The sequence below is a fragment of the Giraffa tippelskirchi genome, chromosome 12 (assembly GCF_054371585.1).
Source record: "Giraffa tippelskirchi isolate mGirTip1 chromosome 12, T2T-mGirTip1v1.2.pri, whole genome shotgun sequence".
In the NCBI taxonomy this organism is placed as follows: Eukaryota; Metazoa; Chordata; class Mammalia; order Artiodactyla; family Giraffidae; genus Giraffa; species Giraffa tippelskirchi.
In genome coordinates this window covers 14,518,803-14,540,739 of record NC_137286.1, presented here as the reverse complement: position 1 = coordinate 14,540,739, position 21,937 = coordinate 14,518,803, and the positions used below count along the sequence as shown (strand labels likewise).

The 21,937-nt window shown below is 35.9% G+C and overlaps 2 protein-coding genes across 5 annotated transcripts in view; one reads left to right on the top strand and one right to left on the bottom strand.

Annotated features, from left to right (window-relative positions):
- MIS18BP1 (MIS18 binding protein 1) overlaps positions 1–21,937 on the bottom strand; it is a 48,627-nt gene that overhangs the window by 14,976 nt on the left and 11,714 nt on the right. For all 4 annotated transcript variants that reach the window (XM_081548457.1, XM_081548460.1, XM_081548459.1 and 1 more), the window contains exons 5-9: positions 21,772–21,845; positions 19,756–19,886; positions 15,127–15,214; positions 13,682–13,839; positions 9,475–10,336 (exon numbers count right to left, since the gene is read on the bottom strand). In XM_081548457.1, the coding sequence (XP_081404583.1) occupies positions 9,475–10,336; positions 13,682–13,839; positions 15,127–15,214; positions 19,756–19,886; positions 21,772–21,845 (1,313 nt within the window). The remainder of the gene's footprint in view (positions 1–9,474; positions 10,337–13,681; positions 13,840–15,126; positions 15,215–19,755; positions 19,887–21,771; positions 21,846–21,937) is intronic.
- The window catches only part of FANCM (FA complementation group M), a 106,300-nt gene that overhangs the window by 78,727 nt on the left and 5,636 nt on the right, over positions 1–21,937 (top strand). The window contains exon 24 of the mRNA XM_081548451.1: positions 14,392–14,505. Coding sequence (XP_081404577.1) covers positions 14,392–14,420 — 29 coding nt within the window. The 3' untranslated portion in view covers positions 14,421–14,505. The remainder of the gene's footprint in view (positions 1–14,391; positions 14,506–21,937) is intronic.

Here is a 21,937-nt window from a genome sequence, read left to right as displayed (position 1 = left end):
AATTTAACAACTAGTTCTCTGGGGTTAAAAAGCCCTGTTTGTGGTGTTTGTCAACTTCCATATTGTAAATACTTTTATTGTGGCTGATTTCAAGCTACCAATTATACAGAATTTCTACCATACAGATATGATAGACATTAAAAACTTCAAGGGCACAGATAAGAATAAAATATAGTAAAATAATTAGAAAGTGATGAGTTTAGAGTTTGTTTCTAATAAATTTATTTTTAGTTTATATAATTTTTAATAATGTAAAATTCCTAAATATTTAAGAGTCAACTTTTGTGAACAAATGTGGTCTAACTACAGAATACCACTTATTCCATACATAAAAGGAGAACAAATACTATGGGCATTGAACTTGTTAATGAATGTACTACTTTTGCATAATTAATCATTCCACATGTGTTCTCAAGTGGAGAACTACAGGGAGAGGTCTCAAAGTTCCCTATTTGTATACATAGCTAACATGCAAGTCTAGGATTGCCTAAAAGGACTAGTTATAGTAAAAATACTTAATCCATTTAATATGAAATCAGTCTGTAATTAACATATCTCATCTAGTCAATCTAAGTAATTTAAAAAGGCAAATGCAATCATATTACTCCAGTCCTACTTAAAAATCACATCATTGGGATTTCCCTGGTGGTCCAGTGGCTAAGACTCCGAGCTCCCAATGCAGGGGGCCTGGGTTTGATCCCTGGTCAGGGAACTAGATCCCTCATGCCACAGCTAAGACCCAATAAAGCCAAATAAATATTTTTTTTAAAAAATCATTTCATCATTCTTAGCATAAAAACCAAATAGGACTTATACTGTTCCTTGCCTATCTGTTCTCATCCTCTACTGTTCTTCCCTCACTTTCTGTATGCCAGTCATTTTGGCCTTTTAGTATTTTAAAATATTCTCTCTTACTTTCTATACTTTCTACCTCTATATATGTGGTTTTAATTTAAAACGTACTTACCCTGAACCTTTGGCTTAAATACTTATTTATCCTTCAAATTTTAGTTCTGGTATCTGCCTAAATGAAGTCATTTTCCAGATAAATATTCTCATAAACTTCTTACAGGGATTATTTGCTAAGTATCTGTCTACCCTGCTAAGCTATAAGCATGATGAGGGGCATAAAATAGTGGACTGCAAGAAAGAATCACTTAAGGAGCTTATAGCAAAACTGAAGGAAGCAAGTAAAAATAAGCAAACAGATCCACAGACTATCCCTGAAGATTTCAATTCAGTAGGACTGGGGTGAAAGTCCTTGCATTTTCCAAAAGCTCATTATGTGATTATTTTGCTATGAATTCAGCATTAGAATTGCTTTATGTTGTTTGTAAGAAGAAAGTATTACATCTAATTGAGTGGAAAGTAGGAAGAGGTAATAACAAGTAAAGGTTACAGGGAGGAAGTGACATGTGAGATGAAATTTGAGGGATGGATAAAAATAACAAGAGAAAATGAGGCAACAATATTGGCAAAGAAATGAAGACAAAGAAACTGCATATGGCTAGGGAATAGTAAATAATTCATATTTATAGTCTGGTAAACTTCAAAGAAATGGCTGTGGGTCAGAGTTGTGGAAAAAACTAGAGAAGCGTAACCCAAGCCCAAGTCTGCCAGATCAGAATATTATAATGGTATGCACTCTGCTGCTGCGTCGCGTCAGTTGTGTCCGACTCTGTGCGACCCCATAAACGGCAGCCCAACAGGCTCCTCTGTCCCTGGGATTCTCCAGGCAAGAACACTGAAGTGGGTTGCCCTTTCCTTCTCCAGTGCATGAAAGTGAAAAGTGAAAGTGAAGTCGCTCAGTCATGTCCGACTCTTCTCGACCCCATGGACTGTAGCCTACCAGGCTCCTCCGTCCATGGGATTCTCCAGGCAAGAGTACTGGAGTGGGGTGCCATTGCCTTCTCACTCGAGGCACTTATAAAACATTTTAAGTTTATAGTAAAATTGTCCTTTTGGGTATGGTTCTATGAATCTTAACATATACAGTTACAGATAGAAAACAGCTCCATCAGACCGGAAAAAAAAACTTCTAAGTCCTACCTCTTTGTGGTTCACCACTATAACCACTATAACCACTGGAAATCCCTGACCCATTTTCTTTCTTTTTAGTTCTGTCTTTTCCAGAGCATCATATAAATGGAATCATATAATATGTAACCTTTTGGGCTGGCTTTTTTCATTCAGCATAATACCTTTGAAATTCATTTAAATGGTTACAAGAATTGATAGTTTTTCCTTTTTATTACTTAGTAGTTCATTCACTGTTAAGACTGTACCATGATTGCCTTTATGCAAACAGGGCCATGAAAATCAGGAAGAGAAATGAGCTACGTAAAATCAATCTGTAATGTTGTTTATGAATTTCTGGGCTCACACTGCAAATTTTGATATATTTTCTTCTTTGTTCAGTTCAGAATATTTTCCCTTGAGACTTCCTCTTTGACTCATGGGTTATATACAGGTGTGTTATTTATTTTTCCAGCACTTGGAATATTTTTCTTTTATTGATTTGTAGTTTAATTTAGTTATGGCCAACAAATACCCTTTGTATAACTTCAGTTATTTTCAATTTGTTAAGATTTGTCTTATGATCTAGTAAATGTTCTATCTTGGTGAATAATTTACCTATCCTTGGAAAGAATGTTTTTTCCCTGTTAGGTACACTATTCTAAAATGTCAGCTAGAAAAAAATAAATAAATAAAATGTCAGCTAGATACAGTTGGTTGGTAGTGTTGTTCAGTTCTCCTACACCTTCACTAATTTCGTCTACTAGTTCTGTTAATTACCAAGAGAAGAACACTGAAGTCTCCAGCTATAATTGTGCATATGACTCTTTCCAGTTCAGTACTTTCCTGAAAGACAGAGAAGCCTGATGTGCTGCAGTCCATGGGGTCGCAAAGAGTTAGACACGACTCAGCAACTGAACAACAACTTTCGATTTAGTTCTTTCAGATTTTGATTCTTGTATTTTGAGTTTTTGTTCAGTGCATACACATTTAGGATTAAGCCTTCCTCATGAAATGACACTTCTATTATTTTGTAATGTCTTTCTTTACCCTTGATATTTTCTTCATACTGAAATCTTTGATCGGTATTAGTACAGACACTCCAGCTATCCATTGGGTCTGCATAGTATTTATCTATCCTTTCACTTTTAACTTGGCTATGTCATATTTGAAGTGTTTCTTTTATATAACACATAGTGGGATTGTGTTTTTAAATTCATTCTGACAATCTATTAAATGGTGCATTTAAATTATTAACATAATTAATGCAATTGTTTTTCTTCGTTCCCCATCTTCTATTTCTCTTTTTCTGCCTTTTTTAAAAAGTATTTTATCTAGTATATATTTGAAGATATCTATGTAGTTTTTTAGTGGATGCTCTGATGTTTACTATATACATACTGAACAGTCTACTTTGAATCAATATCTTACAGCTTCAAGTAAAATCTAACCATCATACAAGTGTCTTCCTCCTTCCTTTTTGTTATAGTTGTCTTCTGTATTACATTTATAAATATTTAAAAATCCCATCATACAATATATTTGCTTTAAACCATTAAACATTTAAAAGAACTCAAGAGGAAAATAGTCTATTATATTCACCCAGAGAACTGCCATCGCCTTCCTGTTCCTCCATTCCTGATACTGCCTCGTTTCCCCTCTCCTCTCTATTCTGCTATTGAGTCTACCCAATGAGTTTTTAATTTTGATTATCTTATTTTTCAGTTCTAAAATTTCCATTTGAGCTTTCTTATATCTTCTATTTCTTGCTGAGACATTATAAATTTCTGCTCAAGAATAATTAATTGCTTTTAGTCCTGAAGTGTTTTCTATGCGGCTGACATGCTGCTCACTACGCCAAGAAGGCAGGTCTGAAGTGTTTTTATATCAGATAATTCCAACCTCTGTGTCATGCCATCATTCACATCCTGTGATTATTTCCATGAGAGTTCAAATTTTCATTGTTCTTTATATGTTAAGTAATTCAGGATTATTTCTAAGGCATTTTGAAATAGGAAACTCTGGGTCTTAGACTCTATGCTGGTTTGGTATGCTCACTAAGTCATGTCCGACTCTTTGCAGTCCCGTGGACTGTAGCCTTCCAGGCTCCTCTGCCCATGGAATTTTCCAGGCTAGAATACTGAGTGGGGTGCCATTTCCTGCTCCAGGGGATCTTCCCAACCCAGAGATTGAACCTGCTTCTCTTCTGTCTCCTGCATTGGCAGGTGGATTCTTTACCACTAGTGCCACCTGGGAAGCACCCTATATATTCTATAGAGAATGTTAATATTTTTGTTTTAGCAGGCAACCAACCTGGCTGTAACCCAAATTATAAATTCCAGTCAGTTTTCTATGGCTGCAGTTTCAATGTCAGTTCTGTTTTTAAAGCTTTGCAGTGCTGTTAGGATATACTGCATGTTAGATACTGGGTGGATGGCCTGGAAATTGGATGGTAGTCTGCCATTTAGTTCAGTTCTCAAAGTCTCTGGTTATGCTGTTTAGGATCAGATCCACAAATGGACAACATAGGTTAAGTCCAAAAGCTCATAAACAACTTTCTAGGGTTACTTTCCCTAGCTCGTCCCTCTGCAATTTTTGGTTCCCTAGAGTTTGTTTTTTGCTTCTCTGGCAGAAATTAGGGGTTTTAGTTACCAGCTTTGCTGCACACTTTATACAGCTGCATCTTGCTCCAATGCCAGGCAAAGGACAGATGAGAAAACAGCAAAATTACTCTAATTGGAAAGAAAGGTTCATACTTTCTGAGTTTTACATATGTGTGGACCCCAACTGCTGCTGTGAAGTTTACCCCTGCTGGACTGTATGGGTACTGGGTTTTAAGAGAAAGGAGAAAAGAAAACTGAGAGATTTCCTCTACTGTTTCTGAGTGTTAGTAATCCCCTTCCTGCTCAAGCCAGAACCAAAGGGCTTCTCTTTGAACTCTCTTTGTCTTGCCTCAGTGCACACTTCCTGGTTTTAGGTGGTCTTGAGTCTAGCTTGGGGGACTATCAGAGGAAAAACTAGAACTTCACTTCCAGTTTGGTGGTTCTTAAAATTCTAGTCTTTCCCAATCAACTATTATTTATCTTTCTGCATCAACAAAAGCAGTTCCAAGCATTCTGTTCAGGTTTTTATACCTGCATAGAAGAGACAGAGTGGAGTATGCTTACTTATCTTACTGGGAACTGGCATTTCTGCAGTTCAGGCATTTCAAAATATCCTTAGGTGATCTGAATATACAGTAAAAGAAATAATGGGGGATATAGCTGCAAGGAGATCCACCCAGTCCATCCTAAAGGAGATCAGTCCTGGGTGTTCATTGGAAGCACTGATGTTGAAGCTGAAACTCCAATACTTTGGCCACCTCATGCGAAGAGCTGACTCACTGGAAAAGACCCTGATGCTGGGAAGGATTGGGGGCAGGAGGAGAAGGGGACGACAGAGGATGAGATGGTTGGATGGCATCACCGACTCGATGGACATGAGTCTGGGTAAACTCCGAGAATTGGTGATGGACAGGGAGGCCTGGCATGCTGTGATTCATGGGGTCACAAAGAGTCGGACACGACTGAGCGACTGAACTGAACTGAAGAAGGTATGTCAAGAGCTGATGTAGGCTGAAAGCTAGGCTTCTTGCACGAGTCAGCCAAATGTGAATGCAAAGGAAAAAGTTCTTGAAGGAAATTAAAAATGCTAATCTAGTAAACACATAAATGATAAGAAAGTGAGACAGCTTTACTGGATAGAAGATCAAACCAGTCACAAGATTCTCTTAAGCCAAAGTCTAATCTAGAGCAAGCCCCTAACTCTCTTTAATTTTATGTAGGGTAAAACATGAGGAAGCTACAGATGAGAAGTTTGAAGTTAGCAAAAATTGGTATGAGGTTTAAGGAAAGAAGTCATCTCTGTAACACAAAAATGCAAAGTGAAGTAATAAGTGCTGATGTAGAAACTGCAGCAAATTAGCCAGAAGATCTAGCTAAGATCATCAATGAAGATGGCTACAGTAAACAAAAGATTTTCAATGTAGACAAAACAGTCTTGTATTGGAAGAAGATGCTGTCTAGGACTTTTATAGCTAAGGAGGAAAAGTCAATGACTGGCTTCATGCAACTAGGGACTTGAAGTTGAAGCCAGTGCTCGTTTACCATTTCAAAAACCTGAACAACCCTTAAGAATTATGTTAAATCTACTCTACCTGGGCTCTATAAGTGAAACAACAAACCCTAAAGGACAGCACATCTGTTCTGAATTATTTTAAGTTCACTGTGAAAAGCAACTCAAAAGATTCCTTTCAAAATGTTACTGCTCATTGACAATGCCCCTGGTCACCCAAGAGCTCTGAGATGGAGATGTACAACAAGATTAATGTTGTTTTCAGCCTGCTTACGTAACATCCATTCTGCAGGTTATGGGTCAAGGACTAATTCTGATTTTCAAAGTCTTATTATTTAAGAAATATACTTCCTAAGGCTAGAGCTGTCATCGATAGTGATTCCTCTGATGGATCTGAGCGAAGTAAATTGAAAACCCCCCTGGAAAGGACTCACTGTGAAGATACCATTAAGAACACGTATGACTCATGAGAAGAGTTCAAAACAACAACATTCACAGGAGTTTGGAAAAAGTTGATTCCAACCCTTATGAATGACTTGAAGGAGTTACAGACTTCAGTGGAAGAAGTTACTGCAGATGAGATGGAAATGGCAAGAGAACTACAATTAGAAGTGGAGCCTAAAGATGTGATTGAATTGCTACAACCTCATGAAAAAACTTGAATAGACGAGGAGCTGCGTCTTATGGATGAGTAAAGAAAGTGGTTTCATGAGATGAAATCTACTGAAGATGCTGTGAAGACTGCTGACATGACAATAAGGGATTCCGAATATTATATGAACTTAGCTGATAAAGCATTGCTGAAATGACAATAAAGGATTTAGACTATATAAACTTAGTTGATAAAGCAGCCGCAAGGTTTGAGAGGATTGACCCCCATTTTGAAAGAAGTTCTACTCTGGGTGAAACGCTATCAAATAGCATTGCATGCTACAGAGAAACCATTCATGAAACGAAGAGTCAATTGATGTGGCAAACAGCATTGTCTTATTTTAAGAAATTGCCACAGCCACCCTAACCTTCAGCAACCAGCACCCTTGTCAGCAGCCATCAATACCAAAGCAAGACCCTCCATCAGCAAAGGAATTTTACAACTTGCTGAAGGCTCAAATGATGATTAGTATTTTTAAGCAACAAGTTCTTTTTAAATTACGGTATGTGTGTTAGTCGCTAAGTTGTGTCCAATTCTTTGTGACCCCATGGACTATAGCTTGCCAAGCTTCTTTGTCCATGGAATTCTCCAGGCAAGGACATTGAGTGGGTTGCCATTCCCTTCTCCAGGGGATCTTCCTGACCCAGGGATCAAACCTGGGTCTCCTGCATTGCAGGCAGATTCTTGTCATCTGAGTCACCAGGGAAGCCCAATGAAGGTACATACATTGGGGTTTTTTTTTGATACAATGTTATTGCATACTTAATAGACTATAGTACAGTGTAAACATAACTTTTATATGCACCAGGAAGCCAAAAAGTTAATGTGACTTGCTTTGTTGAGATATTCTCCTTATTCCAGTAGTCTGGAACCTAACTCACAACATCTCCTAAGTATACTGGTAGCTTCATGATTTTTTAAAAGAATAAAAACCAATAATAATGAGTTTAAAGCTAGCTGACTAGGAGAATTACATATTAAGAAACAGGAATGTCAGGCAAAGTGGACAGGAAGAAGAAAGTAAGTTTGGCTTTTAACATATTAAGTTAGCTGTGAAAGTGAAAGTTGCTCCATCGTGTCTGACTCTTGTGACCCCATGGACTATACAGTCCATGGAATTCTCCAAGCCAGAATACTAGAGTGGGTAGCCTTTCCCTTCTCCAGATCTCCCCAACCCAGGGATCGAACCCAGGTCTCCCACATTACAGGCGGATTCTTTACCAGCTGAGCCACAAGGGAAGACCAAGAATACTGGAGTTGGTATCCTATCCTTTCTCCAGGGGATCTTCCTGACCTAGGAATTGAACCGGGGTCTCCTGCATTGCAGGCAGATTCTTTACCAACTGAGCAATCAGGGAAGCCCCGAAGTTAGCTGTAGGTGAGATTTACATAGAGATGTCCAGCAGGCAAAAGGAAATACAGACCTAAGTACAAGAATCCAGAACTAGAGATAGAGATTTGGGAGTCCCTGTACAAAAAAGTAGAGCTTTGGAAGGAAAAGATCACTGAGGAGTACACTTTGCTATAGGCAAGCAGCCAAAATCAAGAACTTTGGAAGTAAACTTCTGCCTGAAAATAAGACAGAAGGAAAATTTAGAAAATGGATAAAGGAAGAGTACAGTGGCACAAAGATGCCTTAGGAAGAAAAAGTAGATTTGAAAATGAATTCTAAATTTTATAAAGTTGGGGGTACACAAGAGAACGGAACACTAAATGTGGTATGTTTTTATGTCATTCTTCTTTTATCAATGACATCTTCCTATCGTACTACTGGATGATTTCCATCAGCATACCACTATACACTGGCCTGACTCATCTAATAAAAAGCAAGCAACTAAACATACATGTTCCCTTATCTCCTCACCCTCTTCTATGACTGTGCCTTCTTCTGTTCCCCATCATTGCCACATATCTTTTGTTGTCCATCTAGGTTGTCTTTACTGTCTCATTCACTTTTCATTGCTCAACTGTCACCTGGCTTCCAATGCCAACTACCACACTACTGAAACTGCTTTTCAAGTATATGTAGCCAAATCCAATTCTTACCATACCTGGTTTATCAAGCAGCACTAATTAAGAAACCATGATTGTTTCACCTAATTTTTTAGACTAATTTTTCATTTATCAATGAGGGGGAAAAGACTCCATTAAATAAGCTACAAATTTGGGTTCAAATTTAAGGTTTTATAATAGTAAATTTAATTATAAAATATTCCTTAAAATGTGAAGCTAAGTGAGAGAGTTGCATCTGTCTGTTGAAATAGTTTACCCCTACTTTATTGAGGTATGACTGACAGATAAAATTGTATATATTTAAAATGTACATGTGATCATTTGATACACATATACATTGTGATGTGATTACCACATGAAATTAATTAACACATCTGTCCCCTCAAAGTTTTTGGGGAGGGAAGGAGGGGACTGTCTTGAAATATTAAATGGGGATGAAAAGAAAAGAAAAGAAGGTCACTTTCACTTTCTTCATATGTGGGCTGCAGATGGCCACCTAGTTAGATATTATCTGTATTCTCCCTCTACCCTACATAAATTTCAATTTCTCTTCAAGTGTCTTTAGATGACATTTTCCATATTAATGATTAGAAGTCATAAATCAGCCTCTTATTAGAGTCTTTATGTTATAAACTGTTTTGTGGCCACTCTAGATTTCAAAGTTAAATCTAACTACTTACCAATGAAGTTTCTGTAATTCTTTCTTATCCCATTCCTCATCCTGAGTAAGACCAGGCAAACATTCTAAGGAATGCCTGTTTGTCTCAGATCCCATTTTCTCAGTATTTGGAAATTCATTACCAACATCGGGTTTCTGAAGATTTTCTTTAGCAGAATATTTAGCTTTCTTTTGTTTCACATAAAATTCATTTTCACTTTCTTCAGTTTCAGAACCAGACATCACTGGAATTGTCCTTGTTTTTCTTGTGCTTTTTCTCTGGTGAACCACTATTTCTTCAGTATTTACTGCTCTGGTTTTCTTAACAATCTCAGTTTTCCTTCTAAATTTCTTTCCTTTTTCACTCTCTTCATTAGACAAATCTGATGAGGACTGATGCTTGTCAAATGACACAGTTACTTGATTTTCAATTTTCTTCAATTTTGATAACCTTGTATTTTTCTTAAAGTCAGAGGTGACCGTTTGTTCCTTTTTAGAATTGGGTATTTTTATTTTGTGGTTGACAGTGAGGAAATCATGTTCAAAACAATCTTCCGTATTTTCACTATTATGGCCCACACTACACTCAAATGTACCTTCTAAAGTCTTTGTGGGCTTACTGACTAGACTTGTAGTTTCATTTGAGTATGTTTTACTTTCTTTCTGAGGCTTTCCCAGTGCAAACTCTGTCACTGCTTTAACGGTGTCAGATGACAGATTATAGTTCATGCATTTTTGCTCTATAATTTTTTTAGATTTAAGTGGTGTCACTAAAATACAAGGTTTCTTCTGATTAACAATCATGTATTTTCTTTCTTCATCTGAGAAAAACTGTTCCCTTGATGTTAGAATATCAACGGATACTTTTGATTCTTTAGTTCTCTCTTTAATTTCATAAGACAAAACCAAAGATCAAAATTTCAAATTAGAAACAAAATATAGAAAAAAAAAATCCACAAATATATTGTCCCCCCACACACAAACTGCATTTTACACAACTATAAATTATGCAACTGTAAATTTGACAGCTTAACTGTCAAATTAAGCTTCCTGAAGCACTGCTCTGTTCAGATCACTGCCCCTGCAACTGTAAACATTTATTAATTTCTATGCCAATCTGCCCATGATGTCTCACAGTATACTTAGTGTACATAGCTCCTCTCCCTGGTCTTTATCAATATAGTTCTAATTGCTCACTGTACTCAATCTGAATGACATTCTATGTCTGTTAGTTCACTGTTTCTCAACTTTCATTAATCTCACTCACTCTACTTGGAAAATTTCCTCCACCTACTATCTACTTCAGTTCTGTTCTATAACCTGCTTCATTTCTGTTTTCCAACTCACCTATCCACAAACTTTGTCCTGATTCCCTCAACTGAACGAAAGCTTTCCTTCAAATTTCCAGAATACTTTCAAATAATATCATGTTTGACAATGTGCCCTGTGTTATAATTACATACTTGTCTTTCAAATGAAAAAAATTCTTAATGGTTAACAACTTTGTTTTTACTTTTGACTTGAAAACCACTTGAGTTACTAAAACCTTACTAGGTATAAAGTATATGGACCAGAAGCTATCCTAGTTAAGGAGAGTTAGAAAAACATGGAGCTCCATCTGCATGGCCCCATACTCATCACTAGTGGAGGGCACAGAGATACATTTTTGCTGGATCCCCCAAAGCTCCATGAAGAACCATGGGATAACAACCAAAACAGATCTTGGGAAAACAGATCTTATACTGTGTCATTAGCTACAGAAAGCAAATTAAAATGAGAGAAAGTCTCCAGTTTGAAACTTAAGAAACCAGAAGCCAAACCCATTTAATTTCTAACTTTAAATTATACAATTATAAATATGCACAAGTTTTAAATCATCATACCAACCATCATAGTTAAATACGCTAACAACCTACACATATTATGTGCCATTTTACAAGATGAATGCCAAAATAAAAGACTTTTGGGAAATACCGAATGCTGGGGGAAAAGGAGTCTCTAAATTATAGTTCATGGGGAAGTGGCACTAATCAAAAGTAATCAAGGGAGTTACTATATGATTTCTCAATGGAATCATGTATTTCTTTCTAATTCCTCATATAAACATGATTCAAATGTTCAACTGAAAATGTGAAAATTTTGAACTTTATAATTTTGAACAAAGCCTTTTTATTCTGAATATTTTTATTCATTTTATTAAATAATTTTAATAAAGATTCAGACCATTCTGGATACTTCAGCCTAAGCTGTGTGAAGCTGGTAGTGTAAGTGGTATTGTTGCCTCTTTACTTCTTTAAACATTTATAAATGTTCCTCACTTCATTTCTTTTCATTTAGAAGTAGTAAGAAAAAACAATGCTATTAAGCTGATGGATTTAACTCAATAGGAAATTTTAAACTTGCTAATGTGTAGAGAAAAGACTCTTTAAATTCTGATAGGCAGGATTTCAATGAAATTACTCTGAAAATCCACAGTTACACAAAATTAAGTTATGATATTAATTTCATAGAAGTCTGTACTTCAAGATGCACAATGGATGGTCCTTGCTGTTGAGATTATTACAGTTTGGTGAAGGAGGCTGACATTACAATCATTTATAATGCACTGTCAGGTATATTATATGTAATAGTGGAGATAAAGCACTTTAATAGCAATACTATAACATATAGATTACAGCACTAAATATGCAAAACAAAATTTTAGGTAAATCATTAAAATATATATACACAATTACTTCATCTTAAAATATCATTGGCTGGCACCTTTGCATAACCTTAGTTGTTTAATGTTAGATGTGTTTTTTTTTTTAACATATATTTTAGTGGTTTTCCCATGGAAAGTATAATAATAAAAATAATAACAGCATCAACTACCACCATTCAAAATAACGTATGTGACAAGAGGACACTGAATGTCTTAATAGTTTCATAAAACAATAATCTAATGAATCACAGTGGAAAAATGATACATCCAAAACAGATTGCAGTATTATCTTCCCCTACACTGAGCTTCTCAAGGAAGCTTATTCATCTCTAAGTTCCTAATAGCTAACATAGATCAAGGCTCATAGAAGATGCTTTAAAAATGTTTGTTGAATGATTTTCCTATGGACACAGCTGGCGTGTAAAATGGTTTACCAAACTTTAGTCTTTTACTTTGTAGTCTTATAAAAACAGTACTATAAGTGAAAGGAAGGAGTGGAGGTAGGGAGATGATAAGACCTAAGACTAAAAAAGAATAATAAAGTTAGATATACTTTTAGGAATTTTTAAATTTGGGAGTAAAAAAATATATAGCAGGTGCTATAGCTCCAGGACTCCAAAATACTGAATATGGTTTTAGCAATGACAATAAGCAATATGCCTAATTTATAAGAAATAGGATGACTTGATAAAATGAAGAAGGTCAAGTTGAAAAGGTACTGGAGCAACAGTTAAGATGTGAATTTTGCAAGCATTCAACCATGTATTTAATTTATTCCTTTCTCTGTACTAGAAAGGATAAGCATAGTTTCAGTGGGAACAGGGGAGTAGGTTGTGGTAGGAGTGGAAGAATGACATACAGGTACATTTATATCCAGTATGGTGTTATGTTTTTGGCAGAAGCAGTCCTGAACTCTTGAAGTTCTATACAGCTCTTTGTTATAAGGTCAAGGTAGAAATGGCCTAAATTTATACAACATGGTCTAGTAACTTTTACTCATTATATTATCTAGAAAAGGCTGTAAATACTCTATTTCATCTTGGGGTCGGGTAGATGTGAGGCAGATTATAGTTCTGGTAAAGAATTGACACAGAACAGTTCTGCCAGTTACCTTCATAGCAATGGTCATTCAGAAAATACACGTCATTTCCTCCATGAAAACAAATTGGTTTTGTCTATTAACAGGAATAATATTTAGCACAAAAATATAGGTATCTATAATATAGGTTTGAGGCAAGCTGGCAGCCTAAAACCTTGCATATGAAAACTGAAACAACAATCATCTTTCATTACTATGTTTATCAGTGTCCTTGGTACTCTGATTAATTAAAAGGTATTAATTAATGAAGTAGGCTGAATGCTGACTACAGGTGATTGCAGTTTCTCCTAACTAGTGAAAAAAAACAGGAATTTTAGGGCAGTATAAGTCAAGAACTCAGTAATATATACACTGTAAACAATTAAACAATGTGGAGCTCATTTAAAAATATACCACAATATGAACAAAAGAAAAGAGCAAACATACCCAAAGAATCACAGTCAAGGTCATAAGTGGTGGTGGCTCTTTGGAGGACATCTGTTTTATTTTTCCTTGCATCATTTTTCATTGATTTTTGAATGTCAGGAACACATCTTTCAGCTTTCTGTGTTTGTCTGGCCTTTCCTTTTTCCTTCTCACAAGCCCTAAAAACAAGAATAGTATTTTTTTCTCTAATATAGGTTCTCAGAAAACAAAACCAAAAAACCAAACCCATAAATAAATAAATTCCCTCAGATAAAGCTTTTTTTCCCTAGCAGATTACCTTTCATCTTTATATTATTTAAGCTTTCATGGCTTCTACCCTTTCCCTCCCACAAAGAACTTATGTATGATACCTTAAGGCAAAATATTCAAATATGACTTTTCAAGTTCTTACTATCTTCACTCTTGTATTTCCTATTTAAGCTGATATAAGAAAATAACAGGACAAATTCTGCCAGCTGCCTGTTCTTGTAAATAAAGTCTACTGAAACACAGTCATACTCATTCATTTCTGTACTATGTCACTTTTCCACTACAAAGGCAGAGTCAAGTAGCTGTGACAGAAGCAGCATACCCATGAAAATACTATCGCCCCTTTACAGAAGAAAACTACCAGCCTATGTTATGTCTTTACACTCTGATGAGATTAACTTACACAACCTAAAGATTTTTTTAAGGCCAAGAACTAATCAAATTCTTCTTTGTTTTCCCAGTGCTGATACAGAGTCCGCTAAGCAGATGACACTTTATAACTACTGAGGAAATGAATGAACGAAAAAGGACCAAGAATGTCAGACTCCTGTTTACAGCTACATGCCTCTTAAAGGGTAGGTGATTACAGATGACTCCTTAAATATGTTAAAGGTTTAATTTTCCTTTTAGATTTATTCCACATGACAGAAGTTCCAGTAAAGTGTTACTGCCTTCTGAAAGTCTAAGATCAAAGATAGCTCAAAATGGACATTTCCAAAAGCAGAAATTAAAAGCACTTTCCATTGGTTATATGAGTATATACATTTGTAAAGGCTCATCAAATTTTATACCTAAAATGGGTGGTTTATCAGATGTAAATTATACATCAGTAAGATTGTTTTTTAAGAAGTTAAAAGGTGGACGGACTTCCCTAGTGGCACAGTGGATAAGAATCTGCCTGCCAATGCAGGAGACACGGATTCCATCCCTGGTCTGGAAAGATTCTACGTGCCTGGGAGCAACTAAGCCTGCATGTCACAGCTACTGAGCCTGCATGCGGCAACTACTGAAGCCTGTGCACCTAGAGCCTGTGCTCCGTAACAAGAGAAGCCACCACAGTGAGAAGCCCGCGCATCGCAACTAAAGAGCAGCCCTCAGTCTCTATAATTAGAGAAAGCCCATGCATAGCAAGGAAGACCCAACACAACCAAAAAAAAAGAAATAACCTTTGTTTTAAAAGTTAAAAACTACTTTACCTTAACTGTTCTAAAAAATTATCAATGTACTCTTTCCATTTTTCTGGAAATCCAAACATAAATTTCCTTATGAGATATTTTGGGTAACCTATTTAATGATAAACAAACAGAAGTTATCTGAAAGCCTAGATTTTAAAGTGATGTCATTCATTCACTAAATAATTTAAAAATATATACTTATTGCTTACTATGTGCCAGGCACAGTCATAGGTACTGAGGATTTAGCAGTTAACAACAACAAAAAATCTGCCTTCATGAAAGCTGCCTTCTAAACAGAAAGCAAACCAGTAAGTAATATAGCTTATTTGTTAGAGTGGTCATTTATGCTATGGAGAAAAATTATGCAGTTAAGAGGAATAGCAGTATCAGTGTGTTCATTTTAGGGTAGGAGAAAGGGGGCAGGCAGCATTTCAAAAAAGGACAGACAAGTTCTCACTGAAATAGCATCATTTGAGTACAGCCCTGAAGTACATGAAGAGAGCAATGTGGCAATATGGGGTTAAAGCACTGGAAGCACAGGGAATAAAGTGAAGGCTATGAAGCAAGAGTATGCCTAGCTTGTTTGTAGAACCACAAAAAGATGGGTGTAGCTGAAGTAAAATGAGGAGAAGCAAGAACTAGGAGGCCACTTAGTACTCAGATGGGTAACAGAGGCAGCTGGGAGAGATTTTAAAGCCTTGGGGTCATTTTATGGACCAGATCTTTTACTTTGGGTGAGATAGGAAGTTACAGAAAAGTTCTGAGTGGAGGAGCCAAAGAATATGACTTACTTTTTAACAGGACTGAATTAGTTGCTATTTTGAAAACAGTCTGTGGAAGTACATGGAGAAGATCAGGTTTTTGACATATTAACTCTGAGACGCCTGTAGACATCCTAGTGGAGATGTCAAATGAGCAGACAGAAAATAAGTTGAGTGGCTAGGGGAGTATTCCTCATTTGACACTTGTCAAAATATGAATGGAATTTAACCCTAAAAGAAATCAGCACAGCATTGAGTATAGAAAGAGCCCTAGTCTATTCCATTATTTAGAGGCAAAGAAGAAAGAGAAAAGTAAGCAAGGAAACTATGAAGGAAAAGGGAGTGAGGCAGCATGAAAATATGGTATTCCAGAAGCCAAGAAAGTATTTCAAGAAAGTATTTCAAGAAGGTAGGTGTGATTACCATGTCAAGTGTACACTGGATTTAGCAATGTGGGGGCCACTGGTGACTTTGATAAGGGCTGTTTCAGTGAAGAACTGAGGATGAAGGAGAGATTAAAGAGAATTCAAGAAAAAAGATGGAAAAGAATTCAAGAGGAAATAGATCTAAGTATAACGAACTGTCTGAGCTGTTTTGCTGTAAATGAGAGTAATAGTGGCTGAAAGAAGTGTGGTTAAAAGAGGGTTTGCCCCCACCCTGCTTTTTTAAGGAATAACTGATACACAGCGCAGTGTAAGTTTAAGGTGTACAGCATGATGGCTTATTAATATATATATATTGCCAAATGATTACAATAGTTAATATCTACCATCTCATATAGATACAATAAAAAGAAAAAAGCAATTTTAAAATTTATAAATAAGAGATGAAGATTTAACATCTGCACCTCTCCTTCCAAATCCTCTCCCCACATTTTTACAATACTTTTAACTATATCAAAAATTGTTTGTATCATAACTGTGAATATTGTTCACTGCAGAACCCATTAGAATGATTACGTACCCTTCCCCCATGCTGTACTCTTCATCCCTGTGACTCATTTGTAACCAGAATTCTGTATGTTTTAATCTCCCCCACCTAGTTCACTCATTCCCTGATCCCTCTCCCTTCCAGCAAGCATCTGTTCTCTTTATCTGTGAGTCTGTTTGTGTTTTGACTTGTTCATTTGCTTTGGTTTTTAGATTCCACATACAAGTGGAATCATACAGTGTTTATCTTTCTCTGATTTCACTTAGTTTAATACCTGTAGGTCCCTCCATGTTGTCACAATAGTAAGATTTCATTCTTTATTTAAGGCTGAATAATATTCTTTTGTAATATGTATACACCTCATCTTCTTTATGCACTCATCCATCAGTGGACACTTAAGCGGTTTTGGTATCTTGGCTATTATAAATAATGCTGCAGTGGACACAGGCGTGCATTTATCTTTTCAATTAGTGTTTTTGTTTTCTTCAGAAAAATACCCCAAACTGGACTGCTGGATCATGATAGTTCTACTTTTAATTTTTGAGGAACCTCTACACTCAATGTTTTCCATAGTGGTCATACCAATTTACTTTTTCACCAACACGGCATAAGGGTTACCTTTTCTCCATAACCTCACCGATGCATGTTATTTCTTATCTTTTGGATAATAGCTATTCTGACAGGCATGAGGTGGTATCTTATTGTGCTTCTGATTTGCATTTCCCTGATGATTAGTGATGATGAGCATCTTTGTTTGCCATCTGTATATCTTCTTTTGGAAAATACCTAATCAGCTCTTCTGCCCAGTTTTTTAAAAAATTATTTTACTGCACACCAGGTCTTAGTTGTGGCATGTGGGATCTTTCATTGCAGCATATGAACTCTTAGTTGCAGCATGTGGGATCTAGTTCCTTGACCAGGGATTGAACCCAGGCCCCCTGCATTGGAAGCATGGAGTCTTAGCCACTGGACCGCCAGGGGAGTCCCCTGCTCATTTTTTAATAGGACTGTTTCTTTTTTTGATGTTGAATTGTATGAGTTCTTTGTGTATTTTGGATATTAATCCCTTATCAGCAATGTAGCTTGCAAATACGTCCTCCTACTCAGTAGGTTGCTTTATCATTTTGTTGACAGTTTCTTTTCCTATACAAAAGGTTTTTAGTTTGATGTTGTCCCATTTGTTTATTTTTTGTTTTTGTTGCCTTTGCCTGAGGAGACAGATCTAGAAACATACAGCTAAGGCATATGTCAAAGGGTTCGCTACGTTTTCTTCTAGGAGTTTTATGGTTTCAGATCTTACATTTAAGTCTAATCCATTTTGAGTTTATTTTTGGACACAGTGTGAGGAAGTACTCTAGTTTGATTCTTTTGCATGCAGCTATCCAGTTTTCCCAACATCATTTATTGAAGAGGCCCTCATTTCCCCATTATATTCTTACCTCCTCTGTTGTAAATTGATTGACCAAATACATGTAGGTTCATTTCTGGGGTCTCTATTCTGTTTGGTTGATCTATGTGGCTGTTTTGGTGCCAGTATCACACTATTTTGATTACTGTAGCTTAGTAGCATAGTTTGAATTCAGTGAGTGGGATACCTTTAGCTTTGTTATTTATGTATTTAGGTGTTCCTTGGTTGGGCGCCTATATATTTACAATTGTTATATCTTTTTTTTGGGTATTGATCCCTTTACCCTTATGTAATATTCTTCTTTGTGTTCTATTACAATCTTTGTTTAAAAGTCTATTTTGTCTGATATAAGCATTGCTAACTTGGCTTCATTACCATTTACATGGAATACCTTTTTCCATCCCTTCACTTTCTGTCTTGTGTGTATTTTTAGATTTGAAAGGAGTCTTTTTGTTTTTGTATCCATTCAGCCACTCTGTCTTTTGATTGGGAGCATTTGGTCCATTTACACCTAAAGTTACATTTGAAGTAGTTATAGCTGTTTTATGCATTGTTTTCTGGTTGTGTTTGTAGTTTTTTGTTCCTTCTTTGATGACTATCTTTTGTGTTATGTTTGGATTCCTTTCTCTTTTGTGTGTATGTGTGTGTGTATCTAGTATAGATTTTTGGTTTGTGATTACCATGAGGTTAATATGTAACATGTATATATAATTATTTTAAGTTGATGATCTCTTAAATATAAATACATTCTAACAACCTTGATTTTTTTTACACAAAAGAGAATTTTGTTTTGTTTTGTTTTGTTTTGTGGTAGAAGGGAGAATTACTAGAGTGATATTTTTGAGTAAAAGAGAATAGGAACTAAAGTATAAACAGGTTGACACAGACAGGAACGTGGGAGGCTTGTCCAATAAAAGCAGGTACAGATACAAGCAGATGAGAGATGTGGCAGAAAAGTTCTCTTTTGATTATTCCTGTTGCTCAAGTCTTCTCCTTGTTCCCCCACCCACCAAGCTGAAAGGGAGGTGGGAGAGATGTAGAAATACGAAATAGTCATCGAGGATGATGGGGGAATGAATGCATTAGGGACCTACGGTAGGATACCAAGTGGCACTAAGAGACCTCAATTTGTTGCTGGTAGTCATAGATTTAAAGCAGACTACTCAGGGGTGTTTTTCTTTAGTCACATTAGCTGTGTACTAGGCATAGACAGAAAATAAGATTGTATCAGGACTAGGGTTATGCCAGGCAGGTTCAACAAAAGAGGAATTAGGGAGCTAAATTATATTTTTATAACCAGTTCCTCACAAATAAGGAACAATTTCATTTGAATATTTTTTAAATAACTGGACTTAAACTGTCAATAACAGTAAATCATAATAAAGGATCAACATATATAATAGTTTTACATAATTTTGGCAGTATTTTTTAATTTTTAGTGTTGACATGTAATTTTAAAGCACCTAATTAAAAGCAAAAATATGGTTTGAAATATGGTTAATTATTTCACTTAGTAAAGTAATTCTGCCAATTAGTAATGACAGTCATTACCTGCTTCTTTCATGGAAATTTGGTCTATCATTCCTTTTAGTACATAAATGTTGCCTGATAAAGTTCTTATTTCATTGTGCTTAATCCGTTCTATAATTATATTACTGTGCCAATATATGTTGGTGATGTCTCTAGGAGAAAAAAAAGCTTAGTTAAAGCCAAAATATTCACATTTTACCAAGAGTCACAATGTACACATATATGCATATAAACTTGTAACAGGAATAAATTTGCACTCCAGCTACAATGCTAAATCTAATTACAAAACATGTGAGGGCCAAACACTGCAACAGAACTCAACCTCCTGGCTGACGTGAACCTGAGTACCAAGAAACTGTACTGTGGGCAAGCCATGTGGCTAGTATAAAATGTATCATTAGCAAGAAAGCAAGGCGTTCTCTAAATATCTTGTGGTAATAAAGCTCACAACTCTATCTCAACTGATGCCAAACTGCCAAAATATGAGTTCCCTGTCACTCTCCTCTGGGCCTCTGCTGGGTTAGTTTTCATGCAGTTAATAGTGTTTGTACTCTTCTGGTTTTTTCCCCCCTCACCATATAGCCAAATGTCTTTACCTTCCTCTTCAGAAAGTACCAAAAGAGGTTCCAACTGTGAAAAAACAAACTGCAGCATCAAACTACTGACCCATAAATCTACTCTTTATATTTCTTTAAATGAAGCCAAGAATAAATATATAGAAAACAAGATTTTAAAATATATTAGATAAATGAACATTCTGACTCATTAGTAATAAACATTCTAAATATAAGCATAATAAAAGAGAAAGTTAAGGTCATTTAGTTTGGTCAAATGGAATTAAATTCGTATATTATACTTTAACACAATATTCTCATCCTCTGTTCTTTTTCGGGCTTCCCTTGTGGTTCAGCTGGTAAAGAATGCATCTGCAATGCGGGATACCTGGGTTCGATCCCTGGGTTCGATCTCTGGATTGGGAAGATCCCCTGGAGAAGGGAAAGGCTACCCACACCAGTATTCTGGCCTAGAGAATTCCATGGACTGTATAGTCCATGGGGGTCATAAAGAGTTGGACACAACTGAGTGACTTTCACTATTTAACAAATATTTAAATAGTACTCAAGCACTGTTCTCAGTCTTATAAATATTAACTCATTTAACCCTCAAAATAATTCAAAAAGTAGGTCATGCTATTGTCATCATAACACAAATGAAGAAAATGAGACTGAAAGAGGGTGAGTAATTTGCCTAAGTCATACAGTCAGTAAGCAGTAGTAATGGGATTCCAACAAAGGCAAATCAGTGCTGCCTCTGGATATTAAGGAAATGAGTGGGTACAAGGCAAGCAAGAAATAAGGTGAGCAAGACAGATTTTATATACTCATAAACTTTCAGGTAAGTATCTCTAACAGTGATACCGTGTACTGTTTTATTACAACCTTTTATTACATTGTTTTTAACCACTAAGAAAATTGGTTTTGAAGAACAGGAAATGGAACTAGTGGAGAAGCAGAACTAGGCAAAGCCCACTTAGCAAAGGATGCTTTCATTTTAGGGAAAACCATAAAGTGCCAGTGATTACTTAACATGTAGCTGTGTGGCACACTGTTAAATAATTTTGATTTCTTTTCTGGATCAGTAAATACATATCTGGTTTTGGTTTTCCCAATTTAGATGTGAGACTCTGGACTGAAATGCATGTAGTAAATGTTAACTACAAGCAATCATTATCATTAAGCAGATAATCCCAGCCCACTTAATAGAACCTCTGAAAAAAATAAAGCACTATTCATACAAATTTGAGCTGTCAGTATTTTAAAAATAATGTGAGTTAACAAATTTCTTGCAAAAGCAAGAAAGCTGGTTACAATCAAAATGGCCATACTCATTTTACTTTTCTGCCATCAGTTTATAACCTCGTTAGAAAGTCTTTGTTTTACAGCAAGATGGGAATTGTCATGAATCTCCTTGTAAGTTCTTACACACAAGTATCTTATTACAAATTTTACTAAAAGAATACTGAAAAGTTATACTTACGTCAGTTTTCCTTCTACACATATAGCAGTGTTTTTATTGATGACTTTAATCATCCATTCCTGTAGCTCAACTACCTGATAAAGCATAAAATGAAATATATATTATTTCTTATATTACTTGTACCATGTGCATTACAAAATCAGTTTACATTAAATTAAAAGAAAAA